The sequence below is a fragment of the Furipterus horrens genome, unplaced genomic scaffold (genome assembly GCF_987537825.1).
Source record: "Furipterus horrens unplaced genomic scaffold, mFurHor1.1.pri manual_scaffold_12, whole genome shotgun sequence".
Lineage (NCBI taxonomy): Eukaryota > Metazoa > Chordata > Mammalia > Chiroptera > Furipteridae > Furipterus > Furipterus horrens.
This window is the reverse complement of record NW_028327182.1, coordinates 57096770-57119621: the sequence shown is the minus strand read 5'-3', so window position 1 is coordinate 57119621 and position 22852 is coordinate 57096770. Positions and strand designations below refer to the sequence as shown.

The window sequence follows — 22852 nt, the reverse complement described above, 5'->3', positions numbered from 1 at the left end:
AAAACAGTCTGGTACTGGCATAAGAAGAGACATATAGATCAATGGAACAGAACAGTGAGCCCAGAAATAAACCTGCATCTCTGTGGCCCATTAACATTTCACAAAGGGTGCAGGAGCATAAAATGGGGAAAAATAGCCTCTTCAATAAATAGTGTCAGGAGATATGGAAAGGGACATGCAAAAAAATGAACCTAGACCACCAACTTACACCATACACCAGAATCAACTCAAGATGGATCAAAGACTTAAATGTAAGCCATGACACCATAAAAGTCCTAGAGGAAAACATAGGCAGGAAAATTTCAGATATCCCACATAGCAATATTTTCACCAATATATCTCTTAGAGCAAGGGAAATAAAGGAAAGAATAAACAAATAAAACTAAAAAGCTTCTGCTTGGCTAAAGAAAACATCTGTACAGAAAATATATTTGCCAAGGATACCTTGGACAAGGGTTTTATCTCCAAAATATATAAAAACTCATACAACTCAACACCAGGAAGACAATCTAATTAAAAAATGGGCAACGTACCTGAACAGAGACTTCAAGGAGGACATACAGAGGGCCCATAGGCACGTGAAATGATGCTCAACATCACTAGCCATGAGAGAGATGCAAATTGTAACCACAATGAGATACCATTTCACACCAGTCAGAATGGCCATCATTAACAAAAGAGACAAGTGCTGGCGAGGATGTGGAGAAAAGGGAACCCTACTGCACTGTTGGTGGGAATGCAGACTGGTGCAGCCACTGTGGAAAACAGTATGGAATTTCCTCAAAAAACTAAAAATGGAACTTTTTTTTGATCCAGAAATTCCACTGCTGTGATTAAACCCAAAGAATCTTGAAATACCAATTCAAAAGAACCTATGCACCCCTATGTTCATAGCAGCGTTATGTTCAATAGCCAAGTGCTGGAAACAGCCTAAGTGCTCATCAGTAAATGAGTGAATCAAAAAAGTGTGGTACATTTACACAATGGAATAATACACAGCAGAAAGAAGGAGCTCCTACCTTTCATAACAGCATGGATGGAACCTAATGAACAAAACAAACAAATGAGCAAAAATAGAACCAGAGGCACGGAAACGAGGAACAGACTGACAGTGACCAGAGGGAAGGAGGAAGGGGGAGAAAGGGGAGAAGAAGGGGAAGGATCTAGTCAAGGAACAGGTATAAATGACCCATAGACAACAGGATGGGGATTGACTGTGGGAGCAGGGGTTGGGGGGCGGGCAGGTGACAGCAATAGAGGAAAAATTGGGACAATTGTAATAAAACAACAATAAAAAAAGAAAAGGAAAAGCAAGTCTTGAAGAAGAAGAAGGAGGAGGAGGATAAGAAGGAGGAATAGGAGGAGGGAAGGTGGAAGGCAGAAGGAAGGCAGAAGGAAGGAAGGAAGGAAGGAAGGAAGGAAGGAAGGAAGGAAGGAAGGAAGGAAGAGAGGGAGGGAGGGAGGAAGGGAAGAGGAGGACAATGGGAAGGGAAGAGGAGGATGGGTAGGGGAGGGGAGGGGAATGGAAGGGGGAGGGAAAGGGGAAGGGAAGGGGAAGGAGAAGGGAAGGGGAAGGGGAAGGGAAGGGTAGAGGAAGAGGAAGGGAAGGGTAGAGGAAGGAGGGAAGGAAGGAAGAGGAAAAGAAAAAGAAATCATCTCAACCAGACCTGGACCAAGTCTGTAAATTAGATCCTGGTCTTGGAAGGAAGGTGGGTGTATTCTGCTTATGGAAGGACATGATCATTGGGTGTCAGATAATGGGTTGTGGTAGCTAATATATAAAGATGGCCCCAACACAACACAAATCATGGTATTCACACTTCTGCATAATCCCATATGGCAATGATTCTTGGCTGGCTAACTTGTAAAATGGCACAAAAATGATTCTGTGCCCATCTGAGGTTAAACCTTGAAAAGGCAGAACAGCTCTTTCAATGTAAGAAGTCTAGATAATCACACAAGAATACTACATGGAGAAGCCGTGTGGAAATGACCCCAAGACTACATAGAGAGAAAGAGACCCAACTGCCCCAGAATCCCAGCTTAGCTCATCTTCAAGTCAGCCCACCAAGGCACATGATGCTGGATATTCCAAGCCAGTCAAAGTTCCATCATGACTAGTATCCCAGTGGACAGACACCATGTGAAACAAAAGACATGCCCAGCTGAATCCATTAATCCACCGAATCATGAGATAATTAAATGCTGTATTGTTTTTTTTACTGTGGCAAAACATTCATACTTGTAATATTTACAATTATACCCATTTTTAAATGTACAGTTCAGTGGCATTAAGTACATTCACATTGATGTACAACCTTAAATGTTCCTAATTGTGGTATTTTGGGGTGGTTTGTAACTGAGCAACAGAAAACCAAAATATAAACAAGTGAATTTAGAAAGGATACTGGATACAAGGTTAACATATAAAAATCAATTGCATTTCTATGGTAAGTAAATTTAGAAAATATTTACAATAGTATCAAAAATTATCAACTATCTAGGAATAAATCTAATGAAAGATAAAACCTCTATACACAAAACTATAATACAAAACAGTGCTGAGAGATATTTTAAAAGAACTAAATAAATAGATACTCTAGATCATTAATTAGAAAGCTCAATATTGTTAGCATGTCAATTCTGCCCAAAATAATCTCCCAATTCAATACAATCTAAATTCCATCGGATATGTGTTGGATGACAGGGGCTGGCAGGAGGGAGCTGGAAGGGTGGGAGGGGGTGCTGGTTGACAAGTAACATCTCAAATTTATTTGTAAATTCAAAGTATCTAAAGAGAGCCAAATTTGCCTGAGAAAAACAATAAATTTAGAACACTTATTGTACCAGATTTTCAGACTTAGTATAAAACCAAAATAATTAAGATAGTGACCAAATTTCACTTAATTTATAACAAAAGGTCGCCACATCAAAAAAAAAAAAATTACTTTGATTCCATCTCACACCAAACTCCACCAAATATAATAATAATTATTCAAAGAAAGTAATAGACAAAAATATCAAACCTAAAACAATAAAGCTCCTAACTTTTGTACACATAATGAACTTAAACTGGACTTGGATAAAATTAAGAATTTCTATTCCTCAAAAGACATTATTAATAAAGTGAATAGACAAGCTATGGATAGGGAGAAGATATACACAATACATATATCTGGACTCAAACAAAACAGATACATAGTTCCAACCACTCAGTAATTTTTAAAAATCTAATTTGAAGGTAGGGAGGGGCAAAGATGAGACTTCAGGAGTAACTTCACAAATAAGATATCCACCTAGTCACTGAACTTATAAAAAGGTGCTCTATATCAACAGTCATCAGGGAAATGCAAATTAAAACAAAGAGATAATGTTACATTTCTGCCAAAATGGTTAAACATTCAAAAAATTGAGAATAACAAGTATTGAAAAAGATGGCAGTAATGGAAACTTTCATATATTGCTGGTGGAGTATACATTAGGACAACCACAGTACCTATTAGAACTAAGCATAACCTTACCATGCAATCCAATAATACTTCTCCTCTGCATATCCAAAAGAATGTATATGTCCATTAAAAAACAGAGCATTTTATTCATAATATAAAAAAGCCGAAAATAACTATGATACATCAACAGATAAATGCATAAATTACAGGTTACTCAAACAACGGAACAGCCCAAAGCAATTTTTAAAAGTGAATGATAACAAAGCCTCACAGAAGAATCTCAGAGTGATGGTATGTGAAAGAAGCTGGGCAGAACCAAGTATATATTGCTTGATTCCATTTATTAAGAACAAACAAAAATAATCTATGGTATTAGATGTCAGAATAGCTAGTACTTTTGGTGGTCAAGGAGAGGAACTGACTGGGAAGTGGTATAAAGGAATCTTTTGATGTAAAGAAATGTTCCATACATGGATCTGAATGGTTGTTATACAGATATACGTGTATATAAAAATGATCACTGAACTGTACACTTAGGATTTGTGGGCTTTGTTACTTAGAATATCTTTTAAAGAAACAAAAACATGCTAGCCTCAGAAAGAAATACATCACATTTAATGTTTTTTAAATACAAATTGATTATAAGTGTTTGCAAATCCCCCCACCCCCCTGGAAATCTGAGGATCTGCATAAAAGATTTCCTAACTATAAATAATATTTATGTAAAATGATCATTAAACTTCAAAACCACAATAACAGAATCTAGGACTTTTGTTATACAACATTATGGCCCATCAGAAGGGACAAATGCAACAAATAACCTTCCTTTTATGGGATAGTTTTCTGGTTCTCTAACCACAACAAGTTAAGAAAAAAGATATACTTCAATTTCAATATGATTCCTAGCATAATATTGAATCAATTTAGTTATTATATATTAATTCATAGAGATAATGTGAATATTAGCACAAAGGCATTTCTGACAGAAAAAATGAAAACTTCAACAGACTTGTCTTCTTTTTCTTCTATGTTTCATTTCAAAAAACCCATTTTAATTTGCTGAAATCACATCCCCACAACCATTTTAATGGTTACATTAAAATCTTAATCTGAGTAGAAAATATGATTTCCTCATCTCTATACAACTAGCTTGTAGCATAATACCTGTCACAGTGATCCACACAGACATCTAGTCAACTAAAATGAAACAACAGTCCAAGTCATGCACTTTTCTTTAAAAAATGCCCTAAAATAACCAAATCTCAGAAAACTAAATGAGTCACTAGGTGGAATATACTTAGCCTGTGCAGACATTTCTGGAGCTACACTTCTATATCATTCTCTATCCTGATGTTCTGGTACTTTGACAAAAGCATCCCAGATTCCAAAGGTAGATTATCAATTCATGCACGTTCTCTATTTTGTACATATTTCAACATAACAGAACAGTTTACCATCATTCTAAATGGAAGAAAGGATATGTTTCCAATAGGAATAAGTGATATAATTTTAAAGTCATAATAACTATAAAGCATCTTAAAATGTACCAACCTGAATTTCTATATGACGAGGGTTATCAATAAATTTTTCTATTAGTAGTCTATCATCCCCAAAACTAGAAGCAGCTTCTTGAGATGAAAATCTAAAACCATCCCTGTAAAGGAAAACAGAAGAACCATCAAACAAACTAAAGAAATGCAGCCCTAATATAAAAGAAAAAGAGTTAAATATTTATTTTGGCGTACTTCTGAACAAAGCGGAGAAAAGCTCATTTAATGTACAGATAACCAAATTAACTTCCGTTGAACTACAACTCTTCCATTTACTTGGCTCTGTGATCTTGAGTAAGTGGTTATACTTCCTTGATACTAGATTTTATATCTAAACAGGAATACTGATATTTATTTCATCACCTGTTAAAACTGAGATTTTAATAAACCATACTAATCACATAAAGTTCCATTTCTTCAATCCTAATAATCTTAATTCCACTAATAAAAAATACAAAAGTACATATGCATGAGACTCAAAAATCAGAAGATATACACAAAAATGTAGATGACCTGGCCTACTGCATAGCTGGGGCAGAACTATAGCAAATAGGAGGATCCTCAAGAACATTTCCTGATATTTTAAATATACCTTTAAATAAAATTGCCTCTTATACAACCATATAGATCTTTATAATTTTATCATCTTTAAAATGATTCACAATTAATAATTTAAAACATGATTTTTGAAAATAAAAATATTGATTTAATTACTGCTTTTTACATTTTATTCCCAAACTATAACTTAAATCATTATTATTAAAATATGCTGATATTGAGGCACTGAACAACACTTTAGATCAAATGGACTTAGTCGATATATATAGAAGTTTACACCCCAAAGAAGCAAAATATACATATTTCTCAAGTGCACATGGAACATTTTCAAAGATAGACCACATGGTAGGACACAAAACAAGCCTCAATAAATTCAAGAAAATTGAAATTATATCAAGCATCTTCTCAGATCACAATGCCTTAAAATTGGAAATCAACCTCAAGGAAAAAACTCAAAAACATTCAAACTCATGGAGAATGAATAACATGCTATTAAATAATGAATGGGTTAACAATGACATCAAGGAAGAAATCAAAAAGTTCCTGGAAACCAATGATAATGAACACACAACAACCCAAAACCTATGGGATACAGCGAAAGCAGTCTTAAGAGGAAAGTTCATAGCAATACAAGCCTACCTAAAAAAGCTAGAAGAATCTCTAATAAAAAATTTAACCCTATAGCTACAAGAACTAGAGGAAGAACAACAAGCAAAACCTAGATCAAGTAGAAGGAAGGAAATCATCAAGATCAGAGCAGAATTAAATGACATAGAGTCTAAAGTAACAATTCAAAAGATCAACAAAAATAGGAGCTGGTTCTTTGAAAAGATAAACAAAATTGACAAGCCTTTAGCCAGGCTCATCAAGAAAAAAAGAGAGGGGACCCAAATAAATAAAATCAGAAATGAAAGAGGAGAAATCACAACTGATACCACAGAAATACAAAGGATTATAAGAAATTATTACGAACAACTGTATGGCAAGAAATTTGACAACCTAGAGGAAATGGACAGATTCCTGGAAAACTACAGTCTGCCCAAACTGAATCAAGAAGAAGCAGAAAGTCTGAATAGACCAATAACAGCTAGCGAAATTGAAGCAGTAATCAAAAAACTCCCAGCACACAAAAGCCCAGGACCGGATGGCTTCACAAGTGAATTCTACAAAACATTTAGGAAAGAACTAACTCCTATCCTCCTCAGACTATTCCAAAAGATACAAGAAGAGGGAAGACTCCCAAACTCGTTCTATGAAGCCAGTATAACCCTAATTCCAAAACCAGGTCAAGACACAACAAAGAAAGAAAACTACAGACCAATATCGCTGATGAACATAGATGCTAAAATCCTCAACAAAATATTGGCAAACCGGATCCAGCAAAACATTAGAAAGATCATACACCACGATCAAGTAGGATTCATCCCAGGGATGCAAGGATGGTTTAATATTCGCAAATCAATAAACGTGATACACCACATAAACAAAATGAAAGACAAAAACCACATGATCATATCAATAGATGAAGAAAAAGCATTTGATAAAGTACAACACCCATTTATGATAAAAACTCTCAGCAAAATGGGAATAGAGGGAGCATACCTCAACATAATAAAGGCCATATATGAGAAACCTGAAGCCAACATCATACTCAATGGGCAAAAACTGAGAGCATTCCCCCTGAGATCAGGAACAAGACAAGGATGTCCGCTCTCTCCACTCCTATTCAACATAGTCTTGGAAGTTCTAGCCACAGCAATCAGACAAGAAAGAGAAATAAAAGGCATCCAAATTGGAAAAGAGGAAGTAAAACTGTCATTATTTGCAGATGACATGATAGTGTACATAGAAAATCCTTTAGACTCCACAAAAAAACTACTGAATCTAATAAGTGAATTCGGCAAAGTAGCAGGATACAAAGTCAATATTAAGAAATCGAAGGCATTTTTATACACCAACAATAAAAACTCAGAGATAGAAACTGAAAGAAAAATCCCATTTACCATAGCAACAAGAAAAATAAAATACCTAGGAATAAACTTAACCAAAGAGGTAAAAGACCTATACACAGAAAACTACGTAACACTGAAGAAAGAAATTAAAGAAGATACAAATAAATGGAAGCGTATACCATGCTCATGGATGGGAAGAATCAACATCATTAAAATGTCCATACTACCCAAAGCAATTTATAGATTCAATGCAATCCCTATTAAAATACCAGCAACATATTTCACAGACCTAGAACAAATACTTCAAAAATTTATATGGAACCAAAAAAGAGCCCAAATAGCCACAGCAATTTTGAGGCAGAACACAGTAGGAGGAATCACAATACCTGATATCAAACTATACTACAAGGCCACGGTAATCAAAACAGTCTGGTACTGGCATAAAAACAGACATATAGATCAATGGAACAGAATAGAGAGCCCAGAAATAAGCCCAGGTTCATATGGTCAACTAATATTTGACAAAGGGGGAAAGAACATCAAATGGAGTGAAAAGAGCCTCTTCAACAAATGGTGTTGGGAGAACTGGACAGGGACATGCAAAAAAATGAAACTAGACCACCAGCTCACACCATACACCAGAATAAACTCAAAATGGATCAAAGACTTAAATGTAAGCCGTGATACCATAAAAGTCCTAGAGGAAAAAATAGGCAAGAAAATTTCAGATATCCCACGTAGCAACATTTTCACTGATATATCTCCTAAGGCAAGGGAAATAAAGGAAAGAATAAACAAATGGGACTACATCAAACTAAAAAGTTTCTGCTCAGCTAAAGAAAACATCAGCAAGATGCAAAGGAAACCAACCATATGGGAAAATATATTCGCCAATGACATCTCAGACAAGGGATTGATCTCCAAAATATATAAAGAACTCATACGACTCAACACCAAGAAGACAGACAACCCAATTAAAAAATGGGCAAAGGACCTGAACAAACACTTCTCCAAAGAAGACATACAGAGGGCCTATAGACATATGAAAGTATGCTCAACATCACTAGCCATCAGAGAGATGCAAATTAAAACCACAATGAGATACCACCTCACACCAGTCAGAATGGCAATCATCAACAAATCAACAAACAACTTGTGCTGGAGAGGATGCGGAGAAACGGGAACCCTGGTGCACTGCTGGTGGGAATGCAGACTGGTGCAGCCACTGTGGAAAACAGTTTGGAATTTCCTTAAAAAACTAAAAATGGAACTGCCTTTTGAACCAGCAATTCCATTGCTAGGATTATATCCAAAAAATCCCGAAACACCAATTCAAAACAACCTATGCACTCCAATGTTCATAGCAGCACTATTTACAATAGCCAAGTGCTGGAAACAACCTAAATGCCCATCTGTAGGTGAGTGGATCAAAAAACTATGGTACATTTACACAATGGAATTCTATGTAGCAGAAAGAAAGAAGGAACTTCTACCATTTGCAACAACATGGATGGAACTAGAGAAAATTATGCTTAGTGAAATAAGCCAGGCAACAAAAAGAAAAATACCTTATGCTGTCACCTATTACAGGAAACTAATGAACAACACAAACAAATGAGCAAAATTGAACCAGAGGTATGTAAACAAGAAGTAGACTAACAGTAACAAGGGGGGCGGGGGGGAGGAAAAGAAAGGTGTAAGGGGAAGGGTCAAGTAAAAAAAAATATATATATATATATATATGAATGACCCACAGACAGGGGCAACTGAGTGTGGACTAAATGTGGGGGAAGGGAGGGACAGGGTGCAGGGAAACAAGAGGGCTAAAAAAGTGAGACAACTGTAATGGAAAAACAAACAAAAAATTTTTTTTAGTGGGGGAAAAATGAAAATATGAAGAATGGAAATGCCAGTTCAGTGAATATTAGGACAAAGATTTTCCTTCACGTTGTATATTTTTCTCCCTATTTGATCCCTCCAGAGTTTGGCATTCTAAACAAATAAGTAATGACATAAGTTTCTTTGCATAGAACTAATAAGACCAGTTGTCAACAGAGGTTCCTTTTTTTTTTTTTTTTTTTTTTGACCAAGTCTTTGACTGGAATGTCAAGCCTAAAGGAAACATACTTGGGCTCAGCTTGTTACCAAAAAGCCCTGAGGAACTGGGAATGACTTTCAAAGGCAATAAAAGCCCATGAGATAAAAGGCCTGGTACCATGGTTGGTTGTGTGGTCCACAGCAATCTTTCCAGGGAAGGAACGAAGGTTGTTTTCCTGAAAGATGGCTAGAAGGGACCTTAAGGCACAAGGAAAAACCAGAAAGACTTGGAAAAAACAGGTGTGTACAGGCAAGGATGAATGCCAGATATGTGGCTCAGCTTCTGTGCCCTGAAGAACAGACTGAAGGTCACCCCAAATATTCTTTGGGTAAGTTCCAGCAAAGCAGAACTAAAGATCATAAGTGATCATTTGCTGCTCTTGCTATGTTTATGCAAACGAACAGGATAAATTAAAAATGGACTTAATATAGTCCCTTTAAAGACAAGGAGGGTAACCTTAGGGAGAAAAATTATTATTCAAGAAAAATCACAATGATCAGTATTAGAGTATAAAACAGGGCAACTAACCGTCTTAAAAGTTTCTTCTCATTTAAAATATGGTTTCACTTGAAAATTAAACCATGTCTGTGATATCATCAAAGATATTCAAGTTGCAGGCAAATAGAATTTCAAGTGCCTTGCAACTAGATGTCTTCCCAATAAGACAGTCTTACAGATTTAGAGACTTGTTTATGGGTTATGTTACATAAATTAACACGTGTTTTTTGTTTTCAAAGGACATAAGCCTATGATCGCATTACCTGAGTGATTATCTGTACGCATAAGCCTCACTTAATCCTCTCTGCAGCGCTGCCTCCTGAGACTCAACGGTTTGGCTGAACTAAATGGCTGGGTTGGGGAAGAATGGGGTGGTCTGTGGGCTTCACTTTAAAACAGGTTTCTCTTTTCTATCCTAATGGCTTGGACAGAAAAGGCCCAGAGGTCTGAGAGGGGGGAAAACCTAAACTATTTACCTCAGCCCAAACTAAGTATAATGGGCAAAAGGGTTTTGTACAGGTGAGATGTGCCTAGCACACCTTCTTACAAAGAAGCCCTTTTTTTTTTTTTTTCCTAATATGGAACATTGAAAAATTAATCCCTGCCTTTTGTCATCTAGTAGTTATGGATTGAATGATGTCTTTTAACCCTTTTTGCCAAATCTGTTGCCCCCAGAACACAACAAGGACACCAGCCTGTTAAACCAAGCACGCCATTGACCGGAGACAGCCAACTGACCTGGAGTCTGCACGATCCTTCCCCATGTGGGAAGGCCACCCTCCCCTCCACACCCCCACTCTTATTAGGGTTTTCTGGACCCAAGGGTAGGTAGGACGATGACCATGTCCAGCTTGAAGCAGCTAGAGGAGCTTGAGACCTTCGCCCATTGTCCTTTACAAGATTACAAAGGGTCCTAATATTTGAGAGGAGGGGGATAGTTAATTTTTACGAACCAGGGGTATGGACTTGGGGGTGATTGCTGGGGGAGGGGGGTGCTGGGTGGAGGGGAGCAAGGGGGAGAAAATTAGAACTGTTGTAACAATATAATCAATAAAAAACATTTTAAAAAATAAAAAAATAAAATAAAATATGCTTAATAAATTCATATACTATGAAATGAGCTTATTCAGTCAGCCTATTAAAAACTCAAGCTTGCTTAACTAAAACTAATTGAGTACGTTATTTTCCATTCACTGGTCTATTCAAAATACAAAATTTAATACCTTTTACATGTCATTAGTAGTTTCTTAATCTTTAGAATAACTACCAATATTTAAGATACAACATTAAAATTCTTCAAATCCTTTCATTTGCAGACACTCCATCTGACAATATTATATATAACTATCTCATTTTTTGTGTGCTTGAAAAATTCCACATTACCTGTAAACACTGATTAGTAGATAAATTTTAAAATATTTCAAAATTCCTAATCTCAGAGTTCTCAGGGAAAAGTTAACAGGTTTTCTTAGTCTTCAATTACTACCCTGACTTAGGGGAAGGGAGTTTAGATCTCAGACTATTGTAAACCTCAAAGAAACTAAAGCACAATGAATCATTGTTTTCAATACCATGTAATCAACATGATTCTCACAAAGAAAAACCATAGCACTTTACAGTCTGTCTCTGCCATAATGACTGAAAAGCTATCATTTTGCATTTAACTGAAGATTACCAAAAGTTAAAAAAGCAAAGTCACCCAAGTAATTTAAGTATCAAATCTGAAAGCAGACTTCTGGCCAAGATGGAGGCCTAGACTGACATGCTCAGTCTCCCTCCATAACTAAGAAGGAATACAACTACTGCAAAACCAGAAATAACCATAAGTTCCAGAAAATAAAGCTACATGGAAGTCCAACGTATGAAGTTATAAAGAAGTGGTGCTTGTCCACACAGGTAGGAAGGGCGAAACCGGGGAGGAGAGGTCAAGCTGTGCTGTCCGCAGCAGCAGCAGTGACGGAGGCAGGACAGCAGTAAGCACAGACACCCATATTTAAGGGGAGGAGAGAAGTGCCTGGGGAGCACCCCCGGCTGCAGACCAGATCTGTCAGCTTGTGATTCCAAAGCCGGGGAAGGCAGACCTCCATTGCCTGGATTGTGAGGCCCAAAGATGGTGGGGATGGAGGAGGAGGCTCCTGGTCTCTCAACGGAGAGTGAACGAAAGGAATCCATCTTGGACCCCCACGCCCGCAGAAAACGCCACAGCATGGCGAGACAGGTCGCCCAGTTGTGATGAGTGCACGGGGCTCCACCCCCTATAGCATAGGAGGTGTGACAGCCTTGCCCAGGAAGCAAAGGCAAACACAAAACGGTCAGGATGGCACAGATCATGATAGAGATCCCAGTGACGCAGCTGACCAGACAGCAAATATCTAATCTAATGGCTCAGCAGATAGGAAATCTTTCTGAGGCTCAGTTCAGAGTTTTGGTTATAAAAATAATTACAGACCTAACAGCAGATCTTAAACAAGATGGGGAAGGAATGAGGGCTAGTCCTGCTGAAATGAACAAAAACACATATGAAACTAGTGGTGAGGGCAAGAAAACTAGGGATCAAATCAACAAATTGGAACATAGGGAAGGAACAAATAGTCAACCAGTGCAGAAAGAGGAAATGAAAAGTGAAGAAAATGAGGAGAGGCTCAGAAACTTATCGGATAGCTATAAGTGGGCCAACATACAAATCATAGGACTGCTAGAAAGTGAAGAAGAAGAACTAGAAATTGAAAAATTATGTGAATCGATTCCCAGTCAGGGCACATGACTAGGTTGCACGTCAGATTCCCAGTTGGGGGAGCGTGAGAGGCAACCACACAGTGATGTTTCTCCCTCTCTCTCTTTCTCCTTTCCCTTCTCTCTAAAAAAATTTAAATATAAATAAATAAATAAATAAATAAATAAATAAATAAATAAATAAATAAATAAAATTGGGCATTTATTTGAAAAAAAAAAAAAAACTATGTGAAAAAATAATGAAGCAGAACTTCCGTAACCTGGGGAAAGAAATAGACTTACAGGTCCAGGAAGCACAGAGAGTTCCAAAAAATCTGGACCCAGGGAGAACCACACCAAGACACATTATAATCAAAATGTCAAAAATTAAGGATAAAGAGAGAATCTTAAAAGCAGCAAGAGAGAAAAAGAGAATTATGTACAAAGGGGTTCCAATAAGACTATCAGCTGATTTCTCAAAAGAAACTCTTCAGGCAAGAAGGGACTGGCAAGAAATATTCAAAGGAATGAAAAGCAAAAACCTGCAATCATGATTACTCTATCCAGTGAAACTGTCATTCAGAATAGAAGGGCAGAGAAAGTGCTTCCAGGACAAAGTAAAACTGAAGGAGTTCATCAGATCCAAACCACTGTTATATGAAATGTTAAAGGGACTTGTTTAGGAGAAAGAGGATCAAAACTATGAACATTAAAATGAAAACTGTATCGCAACGATCAACAACAGAAACTAGGGAATTGAAACAAAGGCAGACTAAGTAGGCAGCTAGAGTGGGAAAAGAATTATAGGTATGGGGAACATTATGGGGGGAGGGGGAATAGAGGAAAGGGAGGGAGATGGTACAGGAATTAAGAAGCATAGTAGGAGGGAGTGGAGTAAATAGGAAGATGTTGAGAAGAATTATATGCATAACCAATGCGCATGGACTAAGATGGTGTACAACTAGAGGGAGGGGCGTCACTGGGTGGAGGGGAACAAAGGGAAAAGAAATTGGGACAACTGTAATAGCATAAGCAATAAAGCATATTAAAGTTTTTTTTGAAAGCATAACCAATATATTTTGGAGCTCATGGAAAATTGTATTAAGAACATAATTTGTTACACTGAGTTATGTATGCACTCAATAAATATTTACTAATCAAGAAACTATGTGCCTGGTACATATTTAAAAATAAAACAAAAACTGCCTTCCAAGCACCTAAATTCTAGTGGGGTATTCCTAATTGTAGACATAAACAATTTGTCATTCATGCCATAACATTTCATTTAAATTTAGATAGGGAAAAGAAAGTCAGGTTATTATGAAAAAATAAAGTCTACCTTCAATAACCTTCATGATTATCACCCTAATTATAATAATGTAACAAGAAAGATTATCCTTTTAAAAGTCATTCAGATAATCTAAAAATTCTAAAAGAAGTCATAGATGCTACTTCCCTGAAAAAACTTAGGAACGGTGCTATAGAAAGCAGACACTCCTTAAAAAAATAATAATAAAGCAATTAATGGCTACTTAGTTTTCCTTCCGAAAAATGCTAAAATTTTTGTGGAAGATGCAAAAACAATTTCTTAGGGAGGTGTATAAAAAGGGAGTAGATGCAATGTAGCATGACATTAACAGTTGGTGATTGTATAAGATAAATGTATGGGTTTTTTCTGGACTGTTCACTCAAGTTTTGTATAGTTCTGATTTTCCAAACTAACAGAGGATATGGAACAACATTTTTAAAATAAAAAGCATGTATTATTAAATCTAACAGTGCCATACTTCTGTTAATATCAACAAAGTTTCAGAAATGATTTAGCAAGTTGAAGAGAGTAATATTTTAGGTAGAAAATTATTTGTGTGTGTACTGTTATTAATTAGATGAGCATATTTTAAGTCAATGTTATTTACTGGCCAAGAAAGGGTTGAATAATTTACCAAATGATGTCCAACATATGAACGAATACAGTGATTTTTGAAAACATGAATTGTAAATTAAAACCCATAGGTAAGCAGCACAAATCTCATTGCCAAGACACTAAAGAGTAATCCTCACCATGAAAGAATATGTTACTAACAGTAGCCCTTGAGAAATTACTGAGGAGAAATCTGAGCTCCTACAAAGCATAAAATAAGTGCTAAGGCTTTCAGTAAAATTGCTATGTAAGTGCCATACATACAAAAGGGAAAACAAGGAAAAAAATTAAAGTTCATAAAATCCACACCTCTTATAAAACCATTAAGTTGTTAAATGTCTTTATTACATCATTCTTTTCTACCAAGAAGCTATAGCAGATTGTCATGGCCATGGTGGCATCTCCCATTCCATGTGCTCTTCTAAGACTCTTGCTACTCCCTCATGATGAAGTGGAGTCTAATTCCCCTCCTCTTGAATTTGGACAAAAGTAGTACAAGTTTTCACTCAGATTTGAAACAAATGCCCTTGGACCACTGGGTACTTATGTTAAAAGTCCAAATCCACCAACACTGCAAGAAAGCCCAAGTCACCCATGGAGAAGTCCATCTGACATACAGGAGTTACAAGTAAAGCACAAGAAATAGCTTCAACATCTGAACTTGGAAAGACAAAAAGCCAAATAAAATGGGTTATATGGTAAAAATGAGACTAAACATGCCTCCTCCCCTTAGGCTTCCACCCACACACAGCAACCAGCCATCCTGACTTTAAACATTTCACATAGTTAACCAATGCTCTATAATATAAAGATAAGTCCCCACTATGAAAATGAATCAAGCCAGGCAGAGTTCCAGAGAGAGGCTAAGAAATAGACCATTCAATTAAGTATTCTTTAATTTTGAAGATAAAAGCCCTCATTCTGGCCTTAACCTATGTCTTCCCCAAGAAATTTTAAGTAAAGCAGTGTTGCAGCATATGCATTTAATGTATATAAATCAACACTAAGATCAAAGAGAAAAAAAAGAGCAAAAAATATAACAGTCACTTAGCAAATCCTGTTGCGTTTACTTTAATAATTAAACTCTTACCACCTCCAACATTACCCTGATGAAAGCCGCCATAACCATTTTTTCTTGCATGGGATATTGCAACAGTCTCCCAACTGGTTTCCCTGATTTCAGAGTTCATGATTTTAATGTCCATTAAGTCTATTTCAAGATAGCAACCAGAGTGATCCTTTTAAAACCTAAGTCACAAAATCTTGATAACTGATTAATCTGGAAGATAAATATAAGTCCACTATGTTGTTCTACTTTTTTATATGTTTAAAATTTTATAATTATTTATTTTTTATTGAATTTATTGGGGTGACACTGGTTAATAAAATTATATGTTTCAGGTATAAAGTTCTACAATACATCATCTATATATTGTATCATTTATTTACTACCTGAAGTCAAGTCTCCTTCCAGCACCGTTGAAATGTTTTACAATTAAAAATACAAATAATATTAGGAATTTGTTGAAGATCCATGACCGTCACTTCTCTATTCAAAACCCTCCAATGCTCCCAATCATTTCACTAAGAATGGCCTACAAGGTCCTATATAATCTGCCCCCATAACACCCAAAACCCCTTGACCCATCTCCTTTTACTCCTCCCTCCCTCCACCACCTGGCCACCTTGTTGTTCTTGGATATCTCAAGACACGTTCCTGCAACTCTCAAGAAATGTTCCTGTTAAGGCCTCTATACTTGCCTTGATCCTTTTCTCCTTGCTAGAATGTGCCTTCTCAGTGGGAACCATTCTGACATCTTGTTTAGAATGGGAATTCCCTCCAACCTTCCCCATGTCTCTTCCTTTCTTCCTTTATTTTTCTTATACTCCTTATCACCTTTTACAAAAGTTTATAATTTACTTTGATTTTGTTCATTGTTTATCTCTCTTTCAGTACAGGCTTTCTGAACCTTGCTTATGCCATGTTCACTTTTGCAGAATCATGCAGCATATAAACTTTCTCTCAAAATACAGCTTACAGTGATTTAAAATGCATAAAAGTAAATGTACAGACTTGAAATATAGGTATCAAAATATATTTTAAAAACAAATTTTGGATATATGTGGTTCTTTACTCATTGATAAGCTTCAACAAGTCTAATAATCAGTATAACCTAGCGATATCTACAAGTGTAATGCATTAACACTGTATGTGATTTCCTAAATAGTGAAAAGTTCCACAGATACTACTATTATTAGTTCGTTGCCTATATTGGAGGAAACGCTAAATTACATCTAGATGCTAGTGAAACAATAGATACTTTTACCCCACTCATCCAGATGACAAACACCCCTGATTTCTATGGGTCTATGAATTCAAAAGAACTCCTGATCTAGAACATAAACTGCATGGAGGAACAAATTATTTTGCTTGTTTTTGTTCATTGCTGTATTTCTAGAACATTAGTAAAATAGTCCCGGTCACACAGTAGGCTCTCAACAAATATTGCCATCCATCCAATGAGTTTATTGTTGCTGGGTAAGCTTAAGAAGGGAGAGAAGAGTCTGATGTTACTTCAGGCAATATCTAGTATTAATGAAACTTCAAGAGTGAGACTGAGGTTTAAAGACCTGTACTATATTTGTCATATATCATCATTCCACAACACAAGCCAATTACTTTCTGACACTCAACCCAAGAAACAATGGTGTTCTCAGACAATTTTCTTTTAGTGTTAAAACTATCTGTGTAAGCATGTAATGTGGTGTCTTCCCATAAGATTTTACATTAGTATTGCCTCTAACAGACTTTTTACCTTATTTGTTCACTTTAGAACCTAATTTCTGACTTAATGTTTGTACTGGATGACTTTCATATGAACTACTTCAGATTTCTGTCTTGAACAAATTTAGGGGAGTGGGAAAGAAAGGAAAAGGAAAAGAAAGGGAGAAAGCAGAATTAACTACTTGGGAGACCTAATTACTTCTTAATAGAAACAGGGCAGGAAAAGCAACATTAACAACAATTATTCAGCCCTGACCCGGTGTGTGGCTCAGTTAGTTTGACATCCTCCTGCAAAGCAAAAGGTTGCCAGTTCAATTCCTGGTCAGGGCACATGCCTGGGTTGCGAGTTTGGTCCCTAGTTAGGGCACATGCAAGAGGCAACTAATCAATGTTTCTCTCTCACATCACATTGATGTTTCTCTCCCCCTCTTTCTCCCTCCCTTCTCCTCTCTAAAAAGAAATAAATGAAATCTTTTTAAGAAAACAATAATTATTCAGTGATATTTTTACCCCCTTCCCAAAAAATATGACATAAATCTCTTCTATTGACAAACATGAAAATAAATAAAAATACAAATCTGAAGAGTCCCCTTAAACCTACTGATATTAGGCAGTTTTTCAAAAAATTATTTTCTAGTCATCATGATATCATCAATGCACTGCGGTTTTTTTTAAGTTACTTTTAATTTTTGAAACTACTACTAAAAAATGTTCTAAATTTATAAGAGTGCAGTGAGAAATAAAGTAATTTCAAATTCAAAAGGAAATATATTTTACACTATAAAAAATCAAAGTAGTTCTCTATTTTTATAGACAAGGAAACAAACGCAAGTAATACTGAGTAGTAAACAAATGAAATTATGACTACTTTTAACTAGGTGGTTTAAATCTTTGACTGCATTCAGAATTTCAGAGCCAAGTGTTAGAAACTTTTGCCTAGAAAATAGAATCAGCCCTGGCTGATGTGGCTCAGTGGATTGAGCGGCAGCCTGCAAACTGAAATGAAAGATCATTGGTTTGATTCCCAGTCAGGGCACATGCCTGGGTTGCAGGCCAGGTCCCCAGTTGGGGACATGTGAGAGACAACTGATCAATGTGTTCTTCATACATTGATGTTCTCTCCCTCTCTTTCTCCCTCCTTTCCCCTCTCTCTAAAAAGTAAAATAATCTTTTTTAAAAAACAAAACAGAATCAACTATAAATTTAAAAAATAAACTGTAAAAACAAAAGGTAATCCTTTGTTAATGTTTAAAAAAGTAAATGCCTTCCTATAATAGGATAATCATCACCAAAATATACATAAGGATGTTTCTACATAGTTTCAAATATTTTTCCCACCTATAAGAGCGAAAATTAGATAATGGCTATAATTATTCCATTATGTTTTTGAATTCTATTTACTTGTCAGTTTAATAAAACTCTAGTAACTGTAATTTTCATCAAAAGTATATTTGGACAGTATCTCACCTGGTCTCTTCATCATCCCACGCAATTCGCATGCCTTTCCCACCACCACCAGCTGAGGCCTTGATCATGACAGGGTAGCCTAACAGCAGGGAAGAATTAGACAGAAGTTCAGACTCTGATCATTTAGATGCATGAACATGACAACTGACCACATGTTCAATAACACAGAAGACAATAACTAATTTATTTAAAACTTCCTTTCTTTAGAGCCAGGAAATTAACACCAATGTAATGATCTTGTATGTATTTTCAAAATAAGAGTGTGTTCATTAAAAAAAAAAAAAAAAAGACTACCAATAAATATAACATTTTCCCCACTAATAAAAAAAGCTAAGAAAACATAAAATATTTGACAATGAATTCCACAAAATAAGAGTAAATACAGTGTTAACCAACTAAAGATATATGAAGGAACTTATATATAGCATTAAGGAAATACACACACATATACACACATTCTTATGAATTCCATTGCCATCTGCCATTTGCATGCATAACAAACTAAATTCCCTTACTTAAAAGTAATGATTTATAGGTAGTTGAGGTATTTTTATCAGAAATATCAAAAGCAACCATTGCAGCTTTTACCAGAAAGAAATGATATTATAGTTTGGGGAAAAATCAAGCCCAAGGAATAACATTTTGGGCTGGAATAGAAGTTCCAGGACTTGCTGACATAAATGGAGAAGCTATTACCCTAATTCCATTCATTCAACAGGGAACGCCTAAACTAGGGGGGAATTATGAAAATACAACATAAGGCCCAAAATCATAAAATTGTTGTTAGTTAGTAGGATTTAATATTTCAATTAGTTATTATAAAGTAAAAATTTTGACAGCATGAGTTATCTATAACAATTTATCAAGAAAAGCTGTAAAGTCTTGTTTAGAGGTTTTCTGAAAAACAAGGTAGAGATACTCATGTCTGAGACCACTTATTTATGACTGTTTCTAAAAAAAGAAAAGGTCAGTAGTGAGCCTTTAAAAGACGCTTCCTGACTTGTGATGCTCTAAGAGCACTGAACTCTTGCTATAGGATCTTAGAGGAAAACGGAAGAGAGAGGGCCAAAGGTCATACATACATACACCTTTGACCTCTAAACCACAGAGCAGCACTCTTAACTTCGATTTAGTTAAAAAGGTACTTGCTTACTGTTTCATAATTAATTTAATTTTTAAAATTCTGATGTTGGTTATGTTTGTATGGGATAGGTTTATGTGGGGAAGCATTTCAAAAGCAATACTAAGTGCAGTGAGAAGAAGAAATGTTAACATACTGTTTTCACATTGAGAGCTTTATAATTTAGGGAGAGGGAACGTACCCAAATAATTCTATCATTGGGAATTCAGAAGAGAAAAGAATTATAGAAATGTAAGAGAAAAGGAATTAGGAAAAGCATATTCTAGAAAGGGCCATGTATATGAGGCTATGAAGCATGAGCAGGATTTGAACATTTTAGGCAGGAAAAGGAGAAACAAAACAGAGGCAGGAAAAGCATGGGACAAGTTTATGAACTGAAACAATTAAGTTAAAGTATAGAGGATCTGTAAGGGGACAGAGGAAAAGAGAACTGAAAACATAATTTGAGGGCAAAGAATGCTACGTACTTTTGCATGCTATAGATCCTGCGTGAGAATGACAAGAGTTATATTTCTCATTCAATGCTGCAGCTTCTTAATGAATGTCACATAAAGGAATTAGATTGAAATTAGTAAAGAAAAATCAGTCTGTTTTTGAACAGTGAAAAAAACTATATCTAAAAATTAGAAACAGGCATGCCAGAAAGATCTTTCTCACAATTTAAGTTCTTTTTTAAACCAATGGATGCCACAAAACAACACGTTTTATCAATTCAGCATCAAAAATTACTTATCCATGTAAACAGGAAACCATAAGATATATTATATCTACATCCCACATCTCTATTATTTTCAGCTCCCTCTGAGGAATAGGGAATTTGAGGTTGCAGTGGAACCTTGGTTCTTGAACTTAATTCGATCCAGAAGGCTGTTCCAGAAGCGATTTGTTTAAAAACCAAATCTCCTTTGTCACCAAGAGACGAAACATGCGACTGATCATATACAGTTATAATCAGCATGAAAGGGTTGTCAGGTTGAGAACTGAAGTTTTGTTTGACAACTACGACATTTTTTTCCGAAAACAACTTGGTTGAGAACTGAATTGTAAGAGATGGGAGACATTCAAGAACCAAGGTTTGACTTTTGATTCCAGCACTAATTTCATCTTAGTCATTTACTATGGAACTTGGACTATACAGTGATTTGTGAGGTTCAAAATAAGATTGGGAAATTGCCCATCACAGGGAACTTAGATGGTGAAACAAAACACATAAAATAATTTGTCAACAAGAAATTACTGTATGTTCAGAAAAAGTGAAAAATTGTTAAGCAACAGAACAATATATAATAAAGTAATTACAATATAGTCCTCCATAAAAGAGGCAATGAAGCATTAGACTGTGAATACATATAACCCAGCAAAATTCGCTGACAAAAATCTAACAAGCCAAATATAAAACAATTGGGAAAGAGGAAAGAAATAGGGAAAATTTAGTGACATTATAGTCACTAACTCAATCGAGTTTTTGAGCTATAATTGAAAAAAAATATATGAGGAGGGACTGCCCAAAAACTGAATTATCTTCTGAAGAGTGGGCCTCTTGAAGTACAGGCTTCCCCTGCTAAGTGAGTGTTGTAGGAACCCATCTGTATCAGTGTACCAGCTGGTGTTGTGAGAGGCTGTGTTCAGCTTCAGTGAATTTTTTGTGAAGACTCTTTCAAAGCATTTGCCCATTCCATGATGGGCGATTTACAAGCGCCCCTGCCCACACCACACTGAGTGTTAGTAGTTTTTGACCAAGAAACGGTAGACCCCCATGTTCCCCTTCCCATTCACCTGATCTTGCCCCAAGTGGCTATTTTTGTTTCCCAGATAAAAAAAAAAGTCCTCAAAGGGAACGCTTTTGCCAACGTGGAAGAGGTGAAACAAAAATGCAGAAGTACTAAAAGGCATCAAAATCCATGAGTTCAAAAATAGTTTGAGCAGTGGAAAAAAATGTCTCTATATGTTTACTGCATCAAATAGAGAGTATTTTGAAGGTGACTGCAGTTTAAACATGTAAGAATAAATACACAATGTTTTATAAATAAATTCTGGGATTTTTTTTGAGTACCCCCTCATAAAGGTAAGATTTTTCTCTTCAACTTTTCATGCCTAATAAGTCATTATATATCACATAGTACATATTTTCACGCCATCACCATGCCGGGGAGAAACAAAACCTAGCCATTTAAAGATGTGGGGAGGTTAAGGGGTGGAGGGATTGAGCAAAAAGGAAAAAGGACTCATGGACATGGACAACAGTGTGGTGATTACAGGGTGGGGGTATAAGGAAACTAAATGATAATGGGGAAAAATACAATTCATATTAAATTAAAAAATAAAAATTTTTTAAAATAACAAAACAAAATTCCAGAGGTCTTTAAAAGGAGACAAATCTCCTGGTACAAAAAGACTGCTTTGTTAAAAAATAAACAAAACAAAACCAGAAAACCTCAGATCCCAGTACTGTTTGCACATTTTTCCTCACCTTTACCGTCTTCTCATTGAATGCCTACTCCCACTACCTGACCTCACTCAGACCCAGAGACTTATGCAGTTCTCCTTTTAATACTAAAACTCCAACTCCAACATGCAGAAAGTCTCCAATCCTTATTTCCTTGTGTGTAGTGCTTCCAAAAAGAAATATAGTGAGTACTATGTGAGATAAAAGTTAAATATTTAAGAAAATACAAAAACTTAGTAGCAAAGTACCAAAAGGTTTCTATTCCTACTTTTCTG

At 36.0% G+C, this 22852-nt stretch overlaps 1 protein-coding gene across 4 annotated transcripts in view; it reads right to left on the bottom strand.

Annotated features, from left to right (window-relative positions):
- Positions 1-22852, bottom strand: part of PCCA (propionyl-CoA carboxylase subunit alpha) — a 510516-nt gene that overhangs the window by 307277 nt on the left and 180387 nt on the right. For all 4 annotated transcript variants that reach the window (XM_090258653.1, XM_090258654.1, XM_090258655.1 and 1 more), the window contains exons 9-10: positions 18991-19069; positions 5001-5103 (exon numbers count right to left, since the gene is read on the bottom strand). In XM_090258653.1, coding sequence (XP_090114779.1) covers positions 5001-5103; positions 18991-19069 — 182 coding nt within the window. The remainder of the gene's footprint in view (positions 1-5000; positions 5104-18990; positions 19070-22852) is intronic.